We start from the raw sequence: 24,942 nt of genomic DNA, 5'->3' as shown, positions 1-24,942 counted from the left end.
ATTCAGACTGACACAATCACAGAAGGGGTGATACAGTGATCAGTAAAATCCAGTTACATCCCAGGTTTAAGAAAACTGTTTGGAAAGACTATTTGCAACATAATCTTCGCAGTATCTAATTTATGTTACTTGGATTTTGGAGGCAGATGTCCTTAGAAATTTATTCTGAGCAGGTGGGTATAAAACTTTGTGCTAAAATCAGATCCAAGAAGAGAACAAGACAGCACTAACAGGTCTGGAAATGATATGGGGAGAATGTAGGGGATGTCCTTTAAATGTAAAACCCTAACTGATAGTGCCTGAATGTACTGAATCAAAACACAGCATCAGGAATCCCATTTACAAACAAGGGCTGGTGAATTTTGTATATCAGCTGAACAGCCATGAGACCTGAGGGGTCTCAATCCCAGGAGCATCTTCAGTTGCCAGGGGAGTGTGGAAGAACGAGGGCACTTGTCAGGAGCTTGTAAGCCAAAAAGCAGGAATATCTTCCAATCAGCAGGGCACACTTCTGGACAGAAAAGCTCTGGGTGAGTTTGTGGTGCTGAGAGTTCAGCTGTGAGCCAAGTCCTTGGGACAGCACCTGACCTCATCCCCTTTGTTACACTGCAGGGTGAAGTCAGCCTCAGGCTGTTGTTGGGCTTTCTGCAGGCATCCTGTTACTGTTTATCTTCCCTGAAATTCTACGTGAGGACAACTTCTGTGCTGAGATCCAGGCATGGGCACTGAAATGGAGATAAATTGGTCTCTAGTAGCTGTGGTTTGAAGTGCTGCATAGAGTGTGACTGGAAGTTAAATCAGTTTACAAACACAGGGGAATCTTACCTGAGGTATTATCCCAACCATGGTCTCTCCCAGCTCAGCCTGCCTTGTAGGGAAGAGAGAAGCCAGTGTTCCATGGCCCAGGCTGCTGTTTCCATCATCCTCTTTCTTTTTCATTTAGCTGTGATAGTCAAGTTGCTTTTTACTTAAAGCAGAATTTTTAAACCGTTTTTTTGAAGTGGCGGCTTCTGTGGAGGTACAGTGCCACCACTGGGGAGCAGAGACCTAAATGTACATTGGTTTCTTGTGTGCCCACCTTCCCTCCAGCAACGTTGATCATCTTTGGCCTCCATATCCTGGGAGTATAATGTTCAAGCTTTTCTGTGAAATTTCCAGCAGGTGCCTTTTGCTGGAGAGCACGTATGTGGATTCCTTAAAAAAGTTATTGGTGATCTAAGCAGATGGCCTCAGTCCTGGGAAGGGATTGTATAGATAAATAATGTAATGGTTGGCTCTCACAATTAAGAGGTAGATACTATATAGATGTATAATAATGTTATTGGAATATGTAATTCCAGAGTCCTCTTTTCCTCCCCCTGTAATAGCCTTAGTAGCCAAGATATTCAGGGGAGGCTGCCTTGGTACCAGGGGCACAGCAGAACAATACCTGACAGCACTCAAGGTGTCAAAAGTAATCTCCACCAAGGATGGCAGAGTTGACTGACTCAACTTTGAGTGGGGCTAAGGGTATAAAAGGCAGAGCATCCATTTTGTAGATGGGCCACATGGCTGGTAGTCACAGGGGACTCCCAGCGCTGTAATTTGTCTTTCTTAAGTCCTCTGTTGTAGTTTTGTTAAAGTTTAATAAAATTAAACTCTAACAGTTTAGCTTAAACTGTTAAACTTAAAATGAAACTTCAGCAGTTGCTTCTCACAGGGTGGCTGGATGGAGGCATCGAGTCCAGAAGTGTCGTGGCTGTGGGCAGAGTTGGTGTGTGTGCTCTGTGTTCCCTTCTGAGGTGCCCAGGGCAGCTCTGTGGTCAGGAGTGCTGCATTGCTGCTGGGACTGTACAGGAAATGGGATGTCAGAGTTCAGGGCATTGCCAACCTTGAGATCTCTGCATTAATAATGCTTAAATAAACATCCCAAGAGGAGAAGCTGCAATGTGACACCCACCTGAGCTGTGGGATGCACTGCTGACTGAGCCAGGGTGGAGGGAGCTGGCAGGCTCTGCCTCAGCTGGCTTTTCAAGGAAGGGAGCTCAGGAGAGCCTGGCATTCCTACTGTGGGCTCCATCACACCAGCCTTGTTCCTGATAGGACACAATGAACCACTCCTGAGGGTGCTACACCGAAAGTTGAGTCATTGTTGCTGTTTGGCCAGTGATTTATTAAATAGCTGTTCCTGTGTTGGCTGTCTGGAGGTAATCATTGTCCTGGGGGAAAAAACCCAAACAATAAAAGCCAGCCAACCGAACAACAAAAAAATCCAAATGAAAAACCAGACGATTTTTCTTCTCCTTTGCAAAGGGAAATTCTCCTTATTGATCTTACTGATAGAACTGTTTGTGTTCACGTTCAAACACTCATCGACTACCACAGGATAAACACCTGGAGCAGGCAAGACAGGAGAATTCTCCCATAAATTTTTTCGTTGCGTTTATGAAGCTTTGGTGTTCTTCTGGCCTGCCAGGAGGATTTATTGCTGAGTGAATTCCTCAGCTGTGACAAGAGGAACACCTGTTTCTGTGTGAGCACAAGCACTTCTCCATCAAACACAACATCTGGCACTAGGAGCCCTTAAACTTGTGTTTATGACTACTCTGGGTAAGAGACTCCAAATACAACTTGGGGATTTCTCTGGAGTAAGTCAGCAATCCCCATGACACCGATGCTTCCTATCTTAAGGAAAATAAAGCTGTAAAAATACAGCATTATTCTGTCCCTTAATACCTGGAAAGTTTTCATTTTGCTACGAATGAAATGCCTTCTTTTGGATGTAGATACTTCTTTATTCCCAATAGCTAAGAATAAAGGTTCCATATGAGCACATCTATAACTTAACTAAATGTAAACAACTTGAAATCTGCTGAGTTATTTTCTGCTGTAAAAATTCCCAGCATCAAATTTGAAGGATTTCCTTTTAAGCATCATTCTGGTTTAAATCAGCTTAGGAATTGGAAGTGAATAACCCAGATACTGCTAAATACCTGTAATTTTTCCATCCCAATCCATGCCAACATCCTACCTTTGTGTGATAACCGTGGAAATGCATTTCAGGATGCTTTGGGGGCTGAGTACTTTGCTAACTTGTCTTTTCTTCCTGCTCAGCCTGCTGGCCAGCTGCTTCACATCAAATCCACCCAAATGATTGATGAAGGTACTTTAAACAGAAAAAGTACATCTACTAATGATGGGTAATTAAACTGTAGAACTCAGTGTTTCAGAACATGTGGAAATAAAAAATGATCTCACAGATGGACAAATTCAGGGAGGAATAGTTTGTTCAGAGGTGATTAAACTTGGGTCTGGATGGAATTTCCAGATCAAATAACTGCTGAACGCTGCTGCCAAAAGCCTTTAGTTCACTCTACAGTTCATATTGTCTGAGCCTTTAGAAATTCTCCTCAAAAGGAGAATCCAGATTAAAATTAGGCCAACCTTCTGTTTGTGCTTTGTGTGTTCGGACACATTTGTTTCCTCATCTCTTCCTAGCAGTTGTAGCCTCAGAGTTTGTGCTGAGGAACTTTCCAGAGGCAGCATTGAAGCAGCGTCCCTTGCCCTGGAGATTCCCTGCTCCCTGTCACTGGATTTCTCTGGAAGGGAGCGGTCCTTCCCCTCCCTGGGCTGGTCCTTCCCCTCCCCAGGCCGGCTTTTCCTCGGGCTGGAGCTGGTGTGGCAGGAGGGAGGGAGGGATGGAGGGAGCGACGGGGTGGATCAGCCCTGGTGAGCCCGTGCAAAGTTCACTCAGCTCGGGCACCGTCTGTTTTGTGGAGTTCAGTCCTGTTTGTGTGGAGTTCAGGGTAGCTGTGCTCGTGATTCCCTGCTCCTTCCCTGGCCAGGGGCATGCAGGGGTGAGCAGTGCAGTCTGTGCGGGGTTAGGCAGTCTGTCTGTCTGTCCCTGGCGGTTTGTGTGATCCCTGCCAGCCTGGGCTCATGGCTGGATTCTCTTCTCACTCAGCGAGCCCCAAACGCCCCTGTCAGCAGATTCAGTGCTGCTGGCTCCTCTGGGTGACTTTAGGCACACTGAGACATTGCAGTGATATGGGCTAATCCAAGCTGAGTGTCCTGGGCTCTGCTCACTTGCTTTCATCTCTGAGTCCTCTGCTTCTTTATCAGCAGTGCTGCTTGAGCAAAACTGATCAAAATTAGTTGATGTGATTTGTACTCCTGGACTCAAGTACAGATTCCTTTATTTCCCCTGGTGTTAAGACTCATGCATTGATAACCTTAAAGTTCTGAATTTCTAGTTCCCACACCCTGGCTTGAAAAATTTCTTCATCTTTTTACTTATTCTTCATCTTTTTACTTAAAAACTCCTTGAATAGCTGCTTTCTCAAGCCTCGCTTAACACAAGCTACTCCAGGCTGGTCTGATCTTCCAAAATGCTGTGAAATCCAAAATTCATTATATTTAGTGAGTGTTAGCCCATGGGAGGTTCCATGAAGAGATCCTTCTTTGCCTCTTACTCACCTGCCTCCACGTGCAGTGGGTGGAATGCTATTTCTAGGGAATCCTGCATATTGCAAGCAGCCACTTCACTTCTGGGGAATTCATGCTTGCCAGAGAATGGCATTAATAGACAGAATTGTAGCTTAAATGTCTTTTTTGTAATCTTTCATGAAGCATAGCTTAAAAATTGTCATTTTCTTCTCTCACTGATGTTCTGGTAATTTCCTAGGAGTGATTTTGGAGATGTGTTAGCAGCTCACCTGTCTGGCAGGTCCTTCCCAAATAAACTAATGCAATATATCCACAGTCATCTTTGTCCTCTTATCTTTGAGAGGCAGGAGAGATTCACCCCATTGCCTCTGGGCACGGGGAGTACCTGTGGAAAACGTGTTTGGGGAACCCTCTTGAGCCTTTTATTGCCGTGGAACTTGGAGTTTCAATCATCACATTTAAGGCTGTTACTTTGTCAAAGCGTCAAGAGGCTTTTAAATGGAGTAACAGCATTCATATTCTGGCTTCCAATGTGTTCTTGAATAAGAACTAGAAGGTCAAAACCATATCCTAAAGTGCCTTCCAGATTTCAGGTCACTTAAGATAACATTTTCTTAATTGTTATCTAAATTTAGAAGACAAATTATCTTGTAGTAGCAAGTGCAGCGCTTTTGCCCTAAAGCTTTTGTTTGTGGTGTTGTTTTCTTGGGTCACGTACCCGAGATTCCCTGATTCATCCCTGGACTTTGGAATCCTGGTTTCCTCTGAGAGTTCAGTGAGAACTGTCAGAACCTGCCTTGGCTTTAAATAGCCACAGTGTTATTCCTCCTAGGCCACGTGGTTCATTCCATGAGATGAGATAATAAAAATTGAAGTTCATCTAGCTGGAGTTAGGATTGAAATTAAATTTTATTTGCTGTTTTAAAAGCAGCTGTCCAGTTCTAGTTATTCTATCAAATTTACCTCGTTAAAATTTTGCAGCCCAAACCAATCCCAGGGTTTTGAAGATAAATAGCCAAGCTCTGAGAAAGCCTCTGCATTATCCTACAGCACTTTTAAAGTTTCCTGCTTTACCTAAATACTTGTAATTTGTTTTAACTTAAAGAATTGTGATGGTATTGATCAGATAAGCAAATTAAAAATTGGCCAGAAGATAGATTGCCTTGGTGTGGCTCTATGAGGTTCTCAGTTAAATAACAAAATAACAAAAAGAAATGAACTTAAATCATAGTATATGAGGGTATTTCTCCAAGCATTCCAATTTCCACAGGTGTAGGAGTCTCAGAAGGTGTGCAGAGTCTCTCTTTGTTCAACTGCTTTTTGTGGGAGGTTAAAGTTACATTAAAAAATAAAAAAAAAGTGTTGTCAGTAAGCCTAAAGATAGGAAATTCTTAAAATAGCTCAGGCAGATGAACTCCAGCACTCCAGGAACGCTGCAGAGCTTCAGGAGGATGCTGCAGCCTGAGCAGGGAGAATAAACCAGGTGCTTTTCCACAGGAATTCAATGAATTCTCCACTCTCAGGGTGGGATGAGTGACTGGGGCTTTGCTGCTGCAAAACCTCTGTTCTGCAGCTGAGAGCTGCAACAGCAAAGTGAACAGATTGGGGAGGATTTGGAGAAAAAAGGATTCAGAGTTACCTTTTTGTTTATAAATTTGTGGGGAAACTGAGGAATCTCACACAGGAGCAGCAGGATGACCAGCAGGGCCTGCAGAGAGATCTCCAGAAGGGATCTGCAAAGGGATCTCCAACTGAAAGGTATCAGCAGAAATCCTAAAACTCCCCGTTTTCAGGGAATGCTGCTGCAGGGGAGGCTGCACACTCTGCCTGCTCTGAACTGAGGAATTTAACACCCAGATTTTTGAGTAAGACTCATACATTTTGGATTTGCTGCTGTGTTTCACGAGCTCTCCTGTGGGATGTGGGGCTGCTGGAGAAGCTGAGTTTAGTGCAGAAATTCCCAGTTTTGTTCTTTGCCTCTGTGGGTTTATAATGTTGTAAATTGTCACAGCTGTTGCCTCGGGGTTGTAAGATGATGGATTTTTTTTGTGGATTTGTCTCTGCCAGGCTCTTGTTGAAGGGTATATTGTATGAAAACCTTGGCAGAAAGGAAAACTTTAATGCAAGACACTTTAAATGAAATAAATTAAATGATTGCTAGTGAGTAGGCAAAATCATAAGGGAGAATGGACCAGAATATAAGCAAAATAAACCAAGGGAAACAAGGAATAAATTGCTTTTGTATAGGAAGATGTGTATTATCACATAAATACTCTATAGGTAGATATGCACCATCTCTCCAATTTTTAATTCCCCTCTAAAGTGCAGGAGCGAGATAAATTTTTATAGAAAGAAAATGGAAGGAAAACTGATTATTTATATTCTCAAGTTATTTTCTAAAGCTAAAGAAAACTGTGCAGAAAATTTTTCACTTTATTGCTGTGTGCTGAGTTCTGGTCTGAAATGCAGAGGAGCAAATCAGAACTTAATTCAATATTTTGAGAATTCCCACTTTGTACCAGTGATGTAAAATAATTGTTACTGTTCACCAGGTTTCCTTACCAATACTTTATTCCATTTTTTGTCCAGGGAGCTCTGCAAGTATATTTCAAATTACATCAGCTTATTTCAAAGTGAACAGAACAGCTTTGTAATCAGTGATAAATATCTAATTTAAAGATAATTAAAAACGCTTGTCACATAGAAGCATATGACTTTTAAGTAAAAGTTGTTTCTGCTTGCTTGGGAGGTGATAAGATTGTGGACTAAATGTGATTAATGTTCTTTGCAGATGTTGCTTTATATGCTTAGGCTTTCAAAGTAAAGCAGTCTAGACTGTCTGTCTGCATTCTCCTGCAGCTTTGATCTTGATTAAAACTGGTTGTATTACATTTATCATCTTCCTTTCTTGAATGCCAGAAACTCTCTTAACTGGTTTTTTGTATCTGTATTTGTTTGTAGAGAAAGAGGCTCGGTATCATCTCTAACTGCTAGAAAGATGGCACATTTGGATACCTTCAGCAAATGGCAAAAATGGGGATTTTGTATCTAGAAAGGCTTTAACGAGTCCTTTGGGTTATTTCAGATGCAGCAAATGTGATGCTGAACGTTCAGCTGGCAGGGAGGGAGCCAGGTGAGCCCTGAGTGGGTTTTCCCCTGCTGCTGGATGCAGATCTGAGGGAAGGTGCAGGAAGCTTTGATCTGGATCTGTGGCACTCTGATACTGGTGATCTGCTGATATCTGCTGCCTGCTGCTCATGAGAGATTTTTGTGCCCCATTTTCCACCCTCCCAGTTCTGGGGGATGGAGATGGATTGCTTCAGGCTCCTGAAAAGGGTCAAACACAGCAAACTCCCCAAATAAAGCACGTTTCCTTGGGGTACAGTTTCAATTCTGCGTGGCAGCAGAAGAGCTGAAGGAGGGGAGTTCCTCAAATCTCTGTCAGGGGTTAAATCTGTGCCTGCTTAGGGACATGAGCTGCTCCTCATTTGTGTGCACCAAGTACAACTCAAGTGTTTTCTCCAGGATCTGAAATATTCACATTTACTCCCTTCTTTATTCATTAGGATTGTTTAGGGCCCGTTTGAGAACTTGATGTATTCAATGGAGAAGTTTGAAATGAAGGTAAACCTTTAATACTCAAACAATTTATTGGTCAGTCAGTAAAACATTTTTGGGTAGTTCTGTTAATTAAATATTCAAGTTGCATGGGGTTTGTTTGGTATTTCAATTCTTGTTGGTGCCTCCACTGAGTGCTTTATTCCAGTCTGTTGGTTAGATGTTAAAAAATATTTGTAGCTTCTAGACCACAGTGGTGTCTTAAATCCAAGTTTGGGAACATGAGCTCATGCAATACACAAAATGATGGAGAAGTAACCAGACAATAAGTTAAATAATATTTAACTGTCAAAAACCACTTGGAAATCCATTATAGGAGGCAGTGAGTTGTGCATTGCTCTGTATTTGGTCATTACTTAATTTTTTCCCCCTGATCTTTATGAATTCTAAAACTGTTGTGGCTTTGTTGTGACTTAGCAGTGATTTAAAATTTATTTTTCTTCAGTTCTGTAGCAAAAAAATAATATTTTTATGTTGCAGCAGGGTTATCATTCTGGAGATCTGTAATCTTGCCTGAGTGTTGATGCAGCATGGGGGGGGAAATGAATTAAAAGAAAATATTTTAATGCAAGTCTCAGCCAGCAGATCTGGATTGCCCCTGATTTTAAAGCATCACCCAGTACAGAACTGATGGACTGGTTGAACTGGAGTTGCTGTTCCTAATATAGATCCTGGTGTGGTTGGGATCTGTGCAGGGACTCCTGAGAGTCATTCCTAACAAAATTCCTGTAAATGACCTTAATATTCCAAATCAGCACATTGGGAAGTTAACCCTGCAGGTGTGGTACAAGGTTCTTGTAACAACTGGGTTTTTAAGGCTTTCTTGCCAAGTGAAATGAGGCAAAACTGGCTCAGCTGAACACCTGAAGGCAGTTTTTTCATTGAAACTGAAATACTTTGGGATTATTGTGCTGTGTCAGGTGTGGGCTGTAGGATCAGGGGGTGTTTTACCAAAATTCAAATATCCAGTAGCACTTGTCAGTTCTGGATACTTTTCTTAACAAACAGTGATGCTCCTGTTGACTTGCATTCCCCATAACTTGTGTGGATGCTTCCTAAATGAGATTTAATTTCATTAATTAATTTTTAAATGTTTAGATGCTTAAAACCTTTAAAATGTGACTTAATTTTTTCATACTTAGAGATAATTCCAGCAATAACCTTGAGTTTCTAAAAGGTATTTTTGTGCTGTTAAATGAGATGGTGGAGATTGACATCAAATTTGTTGTTACTCATACAGAACCAGAAATAAGAATATTTTTTTTCTTAGTTGGATTTTTTCCTTGATGTTAGTAGGTTATATATATAAATTACTTGATGTTAGTAGGTTATATATATATAATTTTTTTAAAATCCTCTACATTTTTATTTTAAGGAATAGGGAGATCATTTACAGGTTGTTAGAATTGAACTACAATTCTTTCTAATAAGGTGTTTTCTTAAGAAGAACACCCAACATGGAAATTTAAACAATTTTTAAGTGCTTTAGGCAGGTAAGAGAAATAAACCCCATTGTTCTGGATTCTTTTTGTATTGATTTGATTCTCATGTTAGATCAGAGCTGATTATTTAAAGCAACTGTTGCAGGAGTGGCTGAATATAATATTTTAATGACAATTCATGTGCTGGATGGCCAATATGTAGCACATTTTAAAGTCCCTACTACAGATTTATGCTCTGAAAAGAGTTTTAAAATGGTAATTTTAAATTGCTCCCCTTTCCAGTCAGTTGTTCTTAAAGTGCTGATAAGAAATACAAAAAGAGGTAAGTTTTAATGTGGATTATGCTGACTTTAATAACCTCTTCTTTTGGGTGTCAGTCTGGATACAATTAGTAGTAACATTAGTATTAGTAGTAACATTTTAAAGAAGAGGATGAGTGGATAGCAAAATCAGCTTCATGAGAATCCATAAAGACTCAAAAAATGGAACAGAAAAATAGGTTTTTATTGAGGTGCATGGGGAACTTGCTTTGCTGTTCCATTGCTGTTTTCTTCTTCTGAATCTTAAATAAATGATTTTTTTTTTTAGTTTACTGGTCACTTAGATCCAAATTTGTTCTCTGTAAAACCTGTCCTAATAGTGACTTTTGGTGAAATCAGTTCCCTCAGTTCTCATTCCTGAGGGAAGCTCACTTGGAGTGGCTTTGGAGCATGGCAAGGTGATGATGGGGCTTACAAATGCTGAGTATTTCAATAATGAGTGAAAACATTTACTAATGAAGCCTCCATAAGGTAGTTGCACTGGATTTCTCTTAACCCATTGAAAACAAGTCCAGCATAAGAAACTTGAGACAAAAAAAGTCTTAGTCCTCTATTCTTCCCTCCCTCAGAGGTGCCAGGATCTGCTCCCTGGGGCTGAGCTGAGCCCTGGAGTTGTGTTTGGAGCTGGCTCTGGAGAGGCTGTGCTGGCCATGGCAGCAGTGCTTCTGTCTGTAAACAGGGTTGTTTCCAGCTCTAGAAATGGGATTTTTCACTTAATCTTCAGATTACAGTCTGGCAAAATGAGGCAGCCTGAGATGGGACGAAGAAAATCCATTTCAAGTGACAGCCACTTTAGCTGGAGGTAAAGAGGCAGTTGTGCTGGATTCTTAAATGTCATCAACGCTGATTTCAGAGCATGAGGACACAAAGTTTAAAACTCTTCCAGTGTAGGCAAGGTTTGGAATTTGATCTCAACAGGAGTGAACAGTAGAAATGGAACGAAACAGGCCCAGTGAAGTTTGGGGTTATGTAGATGTTTTTGCTTTAGGAAGAGAGTTCAGCAGTCACAAACATATTAGCATTTTTATGCTGATAGGTATTTACTCACATGTGTAGTGCTGCAGCCTGACATTTATTTAAGTTTAGTGGCTGAAGGAAGGAATTACTTCCACTCATTTGTGCCACTTCAGCTGTTGGAGGCTGCACAGCTTAGTTGGGTTTTTGATTGTGCTGCAGCTCCAAAATGCTTTTCAGACTGGGCTCCTGCATCAGGGCAGACACCACGAGCTGCCAATGCCATCCTTTAGTGATGCAGCTGATCCCAAAGCGCTTCTGCAGGAGTTTCCCAGTAAACAATCCCAATATCCATCCCGGAGAAATCCTTGGGGATGGCTGAAGTCCTGCCTGGAGTTCTGGCCAAGTGAGTGAGCAGGATGAACTTGGGAAGTCCTGGTGGGATGAGGTGGGGAAATGGAAATGAAAATGAAAATACAAAACCCCGGGATCATGGGCTGTGTGGAGTCAAGACAAGCTCAGTGGGACAATTCTCCATCAATCAGTTGGAGAGTTGGCAGAGGAGGGGTAAGGAAGGTTCCCAGCTCGATGGAGCAGGGACATTGAAAGGTTTGAATTTCTCAGCACTGAGTTCTGCCTTCCCCCCCCCACTTATCCTGTTTGCCTGCAGCTCCCAGGTAATCCCTGTGTGTGTTTACACAAATGTGGGACCTGTCTCTCCTCCTTTGAGCTGCCATCTGGACAAGGGCAGCTGGAGCTTGTCTGGCTGTGCACTGACCATCCAGCTCCTGCCCATGAGCTCAGCACTTGGGAATTTTGCTGGGCCAGCTTGAAGGAAAAAGATACAGCTGATGCTTTAAAAATTAAAAAAAAAACCAACAAAACAAACAACAAAACTGGTTGTAAGTATGTTTAGGCTGGGGTTTTGGTTGTAACCACATAAAAAAAAAGAGAAGTATAGCAATGGCTAAAGAATTAGAATGTAAATAAGAAGCTTGATCAGCACATGTAGGAGAACTGGGTGGTGTTTTTGCTTGCAATAGCACCGAGTGGGACACGACACCCACAGAGAGATTTGTTGGAGAGCTGAGTTGAAGGCAGAATCACACTGGTCCTGTTGTCTTTTAAATAGTTACATAAGGTCCTGTAAGACAGAAAAAGAAGTGGGGGTTGGATATATCATGTGGAGGAAACATCAAATGTGGAGTTGGATGCTTGCCTCTTAGATGTCTTGACTGTGTTTTTGTTTGACTTGGTGTGTGGTTCTGTTTGCTTTGCAGTCAAACTGTTACATTTGCATTGTGCTTGACTGATTTGGGAGGCAAAAGGTAGAATATTTTCTTGTAATTAGCCTTGTAACTCTCCTGGGTGTGTCTTTGAGGGGTCAGGAGGGAGTCTGTGGAGAGGAGACTCCTGCTTTGTCTTTATAAATGCAGGTGAAATATTGACACTGATCCTACTGAGCAGCCCCTGGAAGGTGGGTGAAACAAACAGGACATGAGGAGGGCTGGAGAAAATGTCATTTCCTGATCCTCTCTTAGAGCCTAAGCAGGGAATGAAATTTGAAGACAGCTAAAATTGACAGCTAAAATGAAGCTTTCCCAGTGTTTTTTAATGAAGTGATTAATATGTTCAAATTTCCCATCTCCATGTGGCTGCAGGAATTTCAAACCTCCATTGGAGAAAATTCGAAATGTTTCATAGCTCACAAGTTCTCAGGAAGTTTTGTAGCTCAGAGAAGAACCTCCACAAACACCAACCCCAAAAGGAATCATTTTGATCCAAAATCCTTTGGGGTTCACAGCTGGATGTCAGTGAGAGGAGCTCCCATATCTGATGAGCTGCAGGATTGTGCTGGTTTGGGATTCTCAGATCAGAGAACAGCTCTGACAGGTATCTGAGATCATTCCTGGGAAACTCCCTGGCACATCCCAAAATAGAAATGCTGCTGCTTGCCACCACCAGCGTGAGACTCACCCCTGAGAAGGATTCATCATTCCTGATCCAGTCTGTGTGTCCTTAGGTGGTTTATTTAGGTGCTTAATTGGTGCCTTTAATGCTGAAGGGCCTCTTTTTGAGTTTAATGACAGCATTCCAAGGCTCTGGGTGGGAATGGTGTCACTCCTGTGTGCACTGGGAGAGGATCCCTGGCTCCTTCCTGGGCAGCTGCTTCCCTGAGCTTCATCCAGAGGCAGGAGGAGGTGATCCCTCCTGGGTAATCAGGGTGCAAGTTTTAATGTCAAATTAATCAAGGTTTCTCCTTTTTATTATTCTTTGTGTTTTGGGGTTTTGCACTGGGAAGAGGAGGATAATCCAAACTGGGAACTGGGTATTTCTACCCAGTGCCTGTTGTTGGATTATTCTTAGTATTTTAGAGATGGGGCAGCTGAGAGGCATTTTAAAGGATTTTATTCTATTATCAGATGAAGAGTGAGACATAAGAGATGTAAAACTCAATGCCATTCTATCAAAAGCCAACCTATTTCTTGGATACTGTTTGGCCCTATTCTATTTTTTCCCAACATCTGAATCTTGTAGAATTTAAACTTTTCAGTTTAGAGCCCTGTGTTACTGATATTGGAATATTTCATCTGGAAATATGGAAACCATCTGGAAATCATGCCAGGAAGATGACATTGGACCAGCAGTGACTAAAAGCCACCAGCACCTGAGATGAGTGCAGCCCCAAGGCTGTGCCTCAAACCCAACCATTTCTGGGATCTTTGGAGCTTTTTTCCCCTACAGAACTCAGCAGGCAGTGGCTGGGAGGTGTTTGTGCTGTGTGCTGCTCACACCTCGCAGTGACAGCAGTGGCATGTTTGAACTTGAAAACATCAGCCTGTGTTTTACTGTGTTCCCTTGAAGTCAGGGAGTGTGAAAAATAACACTTAACTTCAAGTCTCTGGAGATTCCCAAAGGATGGCAATCTTTATCTCAGGGCTGACAGCTCTTGGTAGCACTTTAATTTCTACCTAAAGAACAGAGATGGCCACTGAGCCTTTTTCTCCTTTTTCTGCCACGTGCTTTGCTCTGAAAGCATTCTGGAAAACCAGAGATCTGGGGGTTTTCCCACTTCCTGAAATCCAGGCTTAAATAACATATTTGGAAGTAGAAGGCAGAAAATGGAAGTTCTCTACAAAATCCCATTACAGCATTATTAATTTCTTCTATCAGTGGCACAAACTGCTGGGAGGGACTGAGGGAACACGTTGGAAAAATAATCCCAGCATTTTTTTTTCCTTCAGCAAGAGCACCATGCAAATAAACCCAAGATGTATCTATATATGTAAAATAACATCATCAAGTGGTTAGAGCAGCTGATTTATTTTCCATACTGTAAGTCCAGAAGACTCAGAGTAAAAAAAAAGTTGGGTTGATTTTTTTTTTTGTTACTGTCCACCAAGCAAACCAGGGGCTGCAAAGGGTTTTTTAACATATATTATTCCTCTCACCTTCCCCCTCTTCACTCTCAGTTCTAGTCCCTGTTTTAGGTGACATCATCCTCCATAGTTTCCACTCTGCTGTAGAGCCTTTGGCTTGATCATCCTTCAGTTTTCCAGCACTTTATTCTTCTCTCCTTCTTTTTCAGAAGTGTTATCTCAGCTACAGAATTTCATACTTCCATGGCAGGCTCATCCTTACAAATTTTCCATTTTGAAAAGGTGTGAACTGCAAAAAAATTGAAATATTTTCCAAGTATATGATGAGATATCTTAGCAAATACAGATTTCCTGTTGCTCCCCCCACTCCAGTCCTGGAGAAAAATGCAGCTCTTGCTATACAAAACTACACTAAAGCTTACCAAGTTTACCCCTGTTCAAGTTGCAAACTCATTTATTTTTAAAGACTATTTTAGAAAAGGAAAGCAGCTTTCTGGACCATCAGGTTAATCTTTAAATTTTGAATATTCACTGGGCAGGGTGGCAGCAGTGCAGGTGATTTGTTACTTCACTGCCTTGTTTATCTTTTTTGCAGTTCTTGCCTTGCCTGAGTTAATTGCTGCTGTGTTTGGATTTAATGAATGTATTTTGGCTCAGCTCATCTGAAGTACAGTCCTTGTTTGACCTGGGAGCATTGAGAACAGTGATAATAGCACTAATCTTAGTCTAAAAATCAACAAAATAAGTTTGGGGACATCGTGGCATGTAAAAGGAGGACAGAATCCTTTCTCTTGGAACTCAGTTTGCTTTATTAGGTTGGAAATAACTTCTTTCTTCTTCCTTTGAGAAACATTCCCCTGGGTGTTATCAGAAAAAATAGAGAATGATAAAACCCTGCTTCCTGCTCGCAGGAACATCAAAGCCGGGCTTTTTTAGTCTATATTTGTAGTCTGTTCTTAGATATATTTGTAGGGCTAGGAAGTGTTTGAGATCACTGTGGAAACAAATAGAATAACACACATGGGCAAGTACTTGAAAAAGGTACCTGTGCAGCAGCTGAAGGTTTTTTGTGTAAGGTGTTAATTCTATTTATGCTGCATTTTCTGTTCTTTTCTGCTCCTCTAGAACAGCGCGTTACAATTCTGGTATTTTGGTGAATGGGCCATTCTATCTATAAGTTACTCAGTCCCTGTGGTGCTCTGCTGGTTTATTCTAATAAACTGCTCCATTCCTTGTATTTCAGTACTTAAAGAGTTCAAATTCATCTCCAATATAACACAATTTAAGTAACCTTTTGTTACAGGCAGAGGTATCTGCCAGACTGAACCTCACCCTTCAGTTCTTTTATATGTTGTAAATTTTCTAGGGAATAGCAAAAAAAAAAGTGTCCTTGGCACCATTAAACTAATCTTTGCAAGCTTTTCATCAATTTTCATGACTTCAGCTAGAAAATGTTGTTACATTTCATAAAGCAGTGAGAGATCACAGATTCAGTTCCCTTTGCCCTTTGTGTCTTTCCGTGGTGTCACCAACTAATCACGCAGCAAAAGCAGGGTTTGGAATGAGGGTAGGACGTGGGAAGTGTTGAAGTCTTCCCTGGAAAGGGAGGGACATGATCATTATCACATCTCAGATCAAGTATCAGGAAACCATTCCTGCAGCACAGACTACGGGCTTGTGTTGCTCAGTGTGAGGTTTGGTGGATAAAGCTGGATGATGAACTCCCAGAAGTTTCTGTCCTTTTTTTTTAGTCATACCTGTAAGAGACAATTCCTGTTCCATCCAGCACCTTTCCCAGTGATCCTTCCTGAATTAAGGCCATGTTAGTGCTTAGGAGCTGTGCACTGTTTGTCCCCTTTTAATTAAAAAACTGGTAGATGTTTTTTTCAGTCATTCAGTCTCTCTGTTTGGGAAATGGCAGCCAGTGCTTCCAGCTCCTCCTGGGGTGAGGTTTTCCAGGCTGCACTTGAGCTGTCTGATGGAATTGCTCCCAGTTCTGCTGTTTCCTGTATTAAGAGTGGTTCAGAAGTTCAAATATTGGTTTTGTTTCCCCAGTGCAGCTGTGGTGGATGGACAGGAGTGGGATGGGAATACACAGATATCCAATGGGATCTTAATGTGCCCAGACTAAACTCAATTCTGTACTTAATGCCCTTTGCTTTCCCAACGTGTTTTCCCCCCAGGCTTTCAGACCTCATGTTCCATCCACAGGACGCTGCTGGAGTTTGGCTCATGGATTCTTTCAGCAGCACCATTTTGCTTTTTGAGATTCAGGAATTGGTTTCTGAGGACCAGGCAATTCCCTGTGCACTCAGAATGGGTAGAGCAGTTCCATTAGAGACCTGCTCTGCCTAATAAATTCACTTTATTGTAAATGCCAGCTGCCCTTGTCCCCTGGGAGCTCCATCCCTGTGGAGGGGGTGACAAAGCTGCTTGGAAGCAGATGGGCTCAGGGCTGCCTTCTTTGTGTGGTTCCCCTTCTCCTCCTGCCTTGCTTCCACCACATTCCTGAAGGATTAATCCAGGATTGTCCTGCTCTGCCCAAGCCTGGGTTAGTCTGGCCAGACCCATTGCAGGTGCCTGCTCAGGTGAGAAGCCCCAGCCACATCCAAGGTCATTAAACCAACAGTGACTGCTGCCAGTCACTGATTGGAGCATTAATGGATTAAAAAATAGATGGATAAGAAAACCTGACTGGAAAGAAGACAGGAACAAAGAGAATATTTATGCAAAGTTAGTTTTACTGCAGTTGCTGAATTTTATAAATTTCAGCTTGTCTGTGGTCCTTCAAAGCTGGGCTTGGCAGCAGGAGAAAAGCAATGGCACGTGTGAGAGAAATCCAGGACTTCTGCTTTATTGCACTGACAGAACCAAATTGTTCAATCTGTTGCCTCATCTGTTTCTTGCCATAGCTGAGAGCTGTAAAGGTCAGGCCGTGGCAGCACAAGGAATTTAATGGTTCCCAGGCTGCCCCTCACAGCGTTCCCAGCTGGCTCCTGCCCCTCTCCCATTGATCCTCCAGCTCCTGCCTATTTTGGGAACACAGGCAGAGCAAGGTGGGATGCTCAGGATGGGCAGTGCTGGGCTCAGCTCTGGCTTCCTGTGCTGCTCTCCCAAGGCTCAGGTGGGAATAATCCTTGTTCTCCTCAGGAATGGCTGCTGGGTCACATTTCTTGTGGATAAATGTGGATAAAGGAGGTAGTGAGTGATGCAAATAAATACGTCAGAAACTGCTGAGGGAAACCTTTTCTCTTCCAGTCTGGTCTTCAGTGTGCTGGGCAATGTAATGTCGTAAAAATTCTGAATGTACAGATAAATACAGGCAAAGTGCTTTGGCATCCTCCTGAGCCTTCCTCAGTGGATCCTCTGGTTCTCCAGCTCCTCCATGTCCATTTTCCCATGGCTTTAATACATGTTAAGTGATGGAGCTCCCATGGAGATTAATGGCACGCTCTGGGCAGTGTCTGACAAGAGAAAAAACAGAAATAAAGGGCAGTTCTTACTCCCTTCCTGCCTTCTGTTAAGAGTCTTGCTTCCCAACAATGCTTCACCTTTGCAGGAGCCAGGCTGGTGCTTCACATCCCATTAACTCTGAAGGGATCTCCACCAGAATCCCAGAAAGTTCCTAGATGGTCCCTAAATGGTCTTGAAGGTCCTTTCCAACTCACACCATTCTGGGATTCCGTAACACTTGCCCCTAAACACTTCTTGGCTTTTTTGGGGGGGGTTTCTGAGATGAACTCCCTGCTCTTTTGGCTCCTGTAACGAGATAAGGAGCACAAATGCCTTTTGGTGAATTTTCCTGGCTAAAGCTCCTGGTTTGGCGAATATTTTAATTAAATCTTCCCTGCTCAGCATTCTAAATTTTCTCTGCTATTGCTATTCATGGAGAAGTATTGCCATGACTTGTTCTTCATTTCTGCAAATCTTGCTAAGTTATGCAAGTCACTGTTTGACTTCACAGAAGATCTTTGTTTTATGTTTCAACACTTGGAATGCTGCTGAACTTTCCGTGTTTTCTGTCTTTATTAAAAAGGGGGGAGAGAGGCCACATTGGTACGTGCAGTAAATGATATTTTTATACAACCTGCATTTCTTCATGTGCCTGATCCTGCAGAATTCCATTGAATTGTGCTTCCCATCCCTCCAGGTGCCATCCTGGGCAGATCAGAAACACAGGAGTGCATCTACTACAACGCTAACTGGGAGAAGGACAAAACCAACCGCAGTGGGATCGAGCCCTGCTATGGTGATAAAGATAAAAGGAGACACTGCTTTGCCACATGGAAGAATATTTCTGGATCAATTGAAATCGTGAAGCAAGGCTGCTGGCTGGATGACATCAATTGTTATGACAGGTGAGTTTTCCTAGGAATTTTTTGCAATTGATTTGTCACTGTAAACTCTTTTGCCTCTCCATAATTTCTACATCATTGTCTCCACAACCAGTGAGTCTGGGAATAGTTATTTTATTTTCAGATGCTCGCTTGTATTTAGGGACCAGATTCCATGTGAGTACATTGTCTTGCTTGCAGAATAACATGTTTTACCTTCTTGAATGAACCCAGGTATTTCATTTATTCTTTTTTAGTCCATTAATAATAGATTCTGTAGTGCCTTGTTATTGCCAAACAGTGCAAATATAATTATTGCAACCAGGATGCAAAATTCTCTCATTGATTTTTCCAAAGTCTTTAGAGTTGGAAAGTCAGCACTTTGTGTCTGCAATTTACCAGATCATGGAAGTATTTTGGCAGTTTATTAATAAGCTCAATGGCAGCTCTAAGAATATTCTAAATTTCCAGTTATTTTGTTGTTAACAGATGGTCCAGAAAGAACCCACAAGCAGGAACAGCAGGACTTGGGGTTTGTTAGATGCTGACTGAATAAGGGTCATGACTCTCTTAAGCAATGGTGTTGCAGCTTTTTAAATACTCTACTGGGTTTTATTGGCCCAAAACATTTATTATTTGGGAAGGCAGAGAATTAAGAAGTAGATCCACAGTGGATCATCATAAAAAAGTATTGAGGAATTATTTCAGTAATTTTTATAGAAGTCTTCCTTTGTATTTCTTTAAAGTTGAATTTTTAGAAGAAAGCCTTGCAGTCCTTTCTCCCAAATCAAGTTGTCCCCCAGCCCAGGCTGTTTTCTGCTTTTATGACAGTTTAAAGCTCAGTCCCACAATCTAAAAAAAATTCCTAAAATCATGAGATTAAATTCTCCCTTGAGCAAAGAAAAGAAATTGGAAGAAGAAATGAAACACAGGAAGGACAGTAAGGAAGGAGCTGGAAACTGAGTAAGTCCTCATTAAGTGACTTGTGCTAATCACAGGCAGTGCTGTGTTTGTCCAGAGCAGCCCAAATCTTATCTCTGCAGCGTGGGGTGCTCTGGGAGCTGTGGGGTGACTCCAAACAGCAGCAGATTCAGGACATCAAAGAGAAAACGTTCCCTGGAAGTCACAGGACAGGGTGACAGCCAGAGCTGGCTCTAGGGAACAACCCCAAGTTTTGAAGATGAGCCCAAAACCTCCCTGACAATCTTCAGCTGTGTTTAAAATCCTGCAATATTTCTTCAGCCTTTTTCAGTTCTGCTGTCAGGTTGACTCCTGGTTTTTCTTTCCTGATGGATTGAATAGTTTCAGCTTATTTGTTAGCAGAACATTAAAAAAAAAGCCATTCCTGCAGTTAATTCAGGGAATAAAATAAGCCCTATCCCTGAGCATAATGTAGGCAGAGGAGATTGTAGAAATTTTATCATTTTTCTCTACAAATACAGTAAAATTTAGAAATTCTCCTTGTCACTTATCTCCAGCCTTCTTTGATCACTTGCCTGTCCTGTTTAAATCTAGCTTGTGAATTGTTCCTCAATCTCTTGGTGGTGGTTTTCTTTGTCTTAAAAATGACAAAACTGTGTTTGTGTTTTAATAAAATTCCATTGCAGTATAAAATATCAAAATTTAATTTATCTCATTAGGTTTAGCTGTTACTTTGGTCGCGGTCAATTTAACAAAGTTCACCTTGGAAATTTAAAAGATGGGCACTTTTTTTTTTGAACAAAGACAACCCAGCTCAAGATGAATGAACTTTCCCCCCTCCTCTCCTGCAGGAATGATTGCATAGAGAAGAAGGACAGCCCTGAGGTGTTTTTCTGTTGCTGTGAAGGCAACATGTGCAACGAGCGCTTCTTCTACTTCCCGGAGATGGAGGTCACGCAGCGTAAGTTCCTCCTGACAGCAACGTTCCACATCCTGCTTTTTCAGCAGCTCACACTTTCCCAAAAGTGCTGCCTTTCCTGCCACAGGGCTCTGGGAGAGCTCTGGGCAGTGCCACTTCATTTATTCCACTTGGAAAGGTGCTTTCCTGTACAGTCAATAAAAGGTGCTTCAGCTCTTTGCAAGGGTGGGGAGGAAGGATAATCTGAAATAATTGCCTGGTTTAAGATATAGGAGTAACTGTCAAATTTTACCTTAATTACATTCTTAAACTCCTCTAAGGGTGTAAATTGTTGGGCCAAAAGCCTTCTCATCCCTGTATCCCTGTGCCAGCTTTGGGATGCTCCTTTTCTTCAAAAAAGAAGAAAAGGAGCAGAAAAGGTTCCTTTTCTTTCTTCTCTTTATCCCAGCTGGACCTTTTGAATTTCTCTGTAAATGGACAGAGTAACCTCTAAAAAGGGGAAAAGAATTTCCTCCCAGATCACAGGATCCTTGTGGGTTCTTCCACTCAGCACATTCTGTGGTTCTGAAAGATAATCAAATTAGCCAGACTTAATAAATAATTATTTTTTTTAAAAAATGGCTGAAAGGTGATTTGATTTTTCTTGCCTATCTTCTTCCAGTCAGGAATCCGCTGGAAAACCAAGGGATGTTAATAACTGAGCTGAAACCAGCAAATGTCTCCTGTACCAAATAGCCAGAGGAAGTTGTTTATGAAATGAAAGAACATTTTCTGCGAGATTAAAATAGCCTTTGTTGACCCAGGAGATATTGTTGTCATTTTTGTCAGTGATGCTGCTAAGGCAATAATTGACATTCCTCCCTCTCCTGAGCCCTCTCTTGCCCCAGGGAGCTGTGGCTGCCTTGGAAGCAGCTCCTGCTCCTGCAGAGCCTTTTCTGAGGTCATGTGGAAATGTCTTCACCTGGAGAACTCCTCCTTGCAGCCAGGCACAGAAGTGCTGGCAGGTTGTTGCCAAATCTCTGTATTGATTGGTTTTAGTTCGTTAGGTGATGAATTCTTGCAGTTCCCTGGGAGTTCAACCACCCCCTGTAGGCTGGTGGGGGCTGGAGGCCCAGAATTGCACCAGGACCTGAGCTATTCCCCGGCTTTCCAGAGCGCTGCCTTTTAACCAGGTGTTACTTTGTGCTGCCTAATCAGGTACTGGGAGCCTGCTGTGATGCTGGCAGCAGCTGTTAGAAAATCAGGCTGCTGCACATTTCAAGCACTGCCTGGTTTTGTTCCTTAAAAGCCGTGTCTTTTTTCTTTTCCCTTCAGCAACTTCCAATCCTGTCACACCGAAGCCGCCTCTGTTCAACACCTTGCTCTACTCCTTGGTGCCTATCATGGGGATTGCAGTGATCGTGCTCTTCTCCTTCTGGATGTACAGACACCACAAGCTGGCCTATCCTCCCGTGCTTGTTCCCACCCAGGTGAGCCCCCTGCTGCAGGATTTGGGGTTTTTTAAAGGGCCAAACCATTCCTGAAGGGGATCTGTCTCATGGCTGGTCTCTCTGTTCCCCTCCTGATTTCCAGGTCCTAACGCTTGCTCTCCCCTAAAGCAGAGAATTAAGCTTTACTTAAACAGCCTTATTAATTATTCTTTGGTGAATAGATGAGCAACTACTTCATGTTTTTATGCATCTCTTTGTTTGGGAGGAGAAAAACTGAATACACAGTGAAGGCATGGTGAGGGCTGAGCTGTAATGCTTAGCTGGAAACAGAAAAAGAGTTGCCAATTCATCTTGGCCATTTGAGGGGTTCAGAAAATAGCAGCTAAGAGAGGATGAGCTGTTTTTAAGGAAAACTAGAACTGGGATACAGGTGTGGGGAATGTTAAGAAAATCTTCATAGCTCAGCTCATGCATTGTGATTCCTGTCATATTTTTCTTCTTGTTTATGTATTTTCTGTTTTGTCCTGAAATGTTTCAGTTTGAGGGGTGTTTGTGTTTTATGTCGAAAGGATGAAGTTGTGAGTTCCACACCTGAGTGTAACCTGGCCATTGTGCACCCAGACAAACCTTCTGGGGCTCTGTGTGTGGGATTTCTGTTTTGTCCTGAAACGTTTCAGTTTGAGGGGTGTTTGTGTTTTATGTCGAAAGGATGAAGTTGTGAGTTCCACACCTGAGTGTAACCTGGCCATTGTGCACCCAGACAAACCTTCTGGGGCTCTGTGTGTGGAGCTGTAATTTGTGCTGCCACTGGAACTCCTCTTCCTTCAGTTACGTCTGGAGATCCAACTGAGATTAGGAGGTTTTTATGGAAAGAGTTAAAGCAGGAAATTCTAGAGACCAAAGCAGAAAAGATGGAGAAAATGTGGTTGTGAAAATGAAGAGAGAAATTATTTGGATTTTTGCAGTAGAATTAATTTGAGCTTCTAACTCAATGCAGTGACCAGAATACACGACCTGTCCTACAGTGATGTTATTTATGATTAAAATGAAAACTCTTGTTATTTTGGGTAGGGTTGCCAAGGATTGATCTCTGTGTGCTCCAGCTCCTGGGATATTTCCAGTGCTGCTGCTTGACAGGAGGGTGCTGCAGGAAGCAGCATTGCCTGGGGTTGATAGCTCAAGTGTTTTGGTTTCAGTTTCTCAGTAATAGATAAGAGGAATTTGGGGAGAGGCAGTGGCCATATGTTGTTGCCAAATGAAAAGAACATAATTTAGAGGAAAAAAGTCTGTTTGCTGTCCTTGCAGAGAGGATTGCAGCTCCTCAGACTCCCTGCAATCTGTCAGCATAATTAGTTCATCCAGCTCCCATTTTATGGATTTGGGACTTTCCTTCAACCCAGTGGTTTTGGTGGGAGATCAAATTCATAATTGCTAATTGTGGGGATAATTCCAGTGTGGGATTGACTTCCTGAAGAAATTAAGTCATGGATAAAGCCATGGAAAAGCAAGTGAATGTTAAATACGTGTGAGGTATCAAGAACTTGAATTCTGATTCTCTCTCCTTTTGCTGCAGTTTTTTCCTTGCAGGGATTGTGTTTGGGGCAGGATTGACACCTAAATTTTTAATAAATAGGATAATCAGCTGTTGTGTTTGTGCTCAGATTGTATCTTTGGGATAAATGTACCTTGGTGCTTGTGGGGCAACAACATTTTCCTATCTTGTGGTGAGCAGGCATTAAGGCTCATGTGGAAAGTCAGGAAAAGCCACTTGTGCCTGAAAAACTACCCAGAATTATTATGTAAATCCAATGTATAAACACTCCCTTATGCAGCAGAGCAGTGGTTCCCACTTGAAATTTAATTACAGCTGGTAGGAACAGGAGACAGGGGAAGCAGGAAGGGAGGGAAAGTATTGGGAACTTTATAACCATGAATAAACTCAGAAATATTTGTGCAATTAATCTGTTAATAGTATATTTAATAATTGGGGCATGAGTGGAGTTTGTAGGCAGATGGATTTGGTTTAATTCTTTATGTAACAGTGGTAGAATGGACAGGTCAGATGTACAGCAGGAAAAAGAGATTGCTCCATGTGAAACCCTTATAAAAGTTATCTCTTTTCCCTTGCTTTATTCCCAGAAACAATGGGAATACTGAGCTGGTACCAAACTTCCAGGAAAAAATGAAAGGATGGATGAGGAGTAAGCAAAAGATAAAAATGAAGAAAAATAAGCAAAAGATAAAAATGAAGGATGAGAAATGGTGAAAGAATTTGGTGATAAGTAAAAGATTAGAGACCAAAGGGAAAGAAATAGTTTGGAATATTTAAAAAGGGGAAAAAAAAGAAATACACTGTAAGAAATGTTTGAACCTGTAAAGAGACATAAAGGACAATTAGTCTTGGCTTGTTTGTGCTGCTCACTGTGCCTCAGTGCTGTGTGGGGAAGTATCCAGTGGAAGCTGTCAAATTCCATCAAATCTGTCACTTTCTGTGCTCTGCAGTGAGTTATTAACAAATCCATGTTTGCTGAATGCATCTGTGTGTATGGAAAACACTTAGGAACTGTTCTGTCTCCTTATTTCTATTTCCTTTAGCAAGCATAAATCCATCATCTGATAAAATTCACCCAAAGAATCAGATTGCTATTTTAAATGTTTGAACGTTTGCATTTTTCTGCAGAAAGAGGTGCTGGGGCCTGGTTCCTTTTCACTGGGGGATGGAGTTCGGTGTGATCCAGGTTCCTCCCCAAACATTCCCAATCAATCTGGGGGGAGGCAGCTGCTCTGTTGTGCTCCCTGGCTCCTGACAAGCCTTGAGCTGGGGCCAGAGCTGTCAGGGCAGGGCCCAGGGGGCTGTTCCCACCCTGCAGCTGATGGGTGCCACCGTCACCCTCGCACAGAGCTGCCACCAGCCCCGCTGAGCAGGGAATCCTTCACCTCCTGAACTTCCCTGGGTGCCCAGCTTGGCAGGGTTTCACTGCATCACTGCTGCTTTTTGGGCTTTGGGTTGGTTTTCAAGTAATAATTGTGTTGAGAGGCTTGAGAAAAGGCTTTGCAATTCACTTCTTGTCTTGGTGACCTGTTTGGGGGATTTCTTCTGAAATGGTTGCACTCTCTGAGGTCAAAGATGCATCAGGGTTTGAATTTCTGACCGCAGGAATTCCTAAATCTACCTGAGGCACTTGAAATTTCTGGGATG

The 24,942-nt window shown here is 42.2% G+C and overlaps 1 protein-coding gene across 3 annotated transcripts in view; it reads left to right on the top strand.

The window, feature by feature from the left end:
* Window positions 1-24,942, top strand: part of ACVR2A (activin A receptor type 2A) — a 51,924-nt gene that overhangs the window by 11,920 nt on the left and 15,062 nt on the right. For all 3 annotated transcript variants that reach the window (XR_004081964.1, XM_005415722.3, XM_014307162.2), the window contains exons 2-4: window positions 18,290-18,497; window positions 20,246-20,355; window positions 21,628-21,782. Coding sequence is in view for 2 of the 3 variants with exons in the window: in XM_005415722.3 (XP_005415779.1) it covers window positions 18,290-18,497; window positions 20,246-20,355; window positions 21,628-21,782 (473 nt within the window). In the remaining variant the exon portion in view is untranslated. The remainder of the gene's footprint in view (window positions 1-18,289; window positions 18,498-20,245; window positions 20,356-21,627; window positions 21,783-24,942) is intronic.

This window comes from Geospiza fortis, unplaced genomic scaffold, assembly GCF_000277835.1.
Source record: "Geospiza fortis unplaced genomic scaffold, GeoFor_1.0 scaffold112, whole genome shotgun sequence".
Classification (NCBI taxonomy): Eukaryota; Metazoa; Chordata; class Aves; order Passeriformes; family Thraupidae; genus Geospiza; species Geospiza fortis.
The sequence above is the reverse complement of the archived record's forward strand: the minus strand, read 5'-3'. Positions and strand labels throughout refer to the sequence as shown.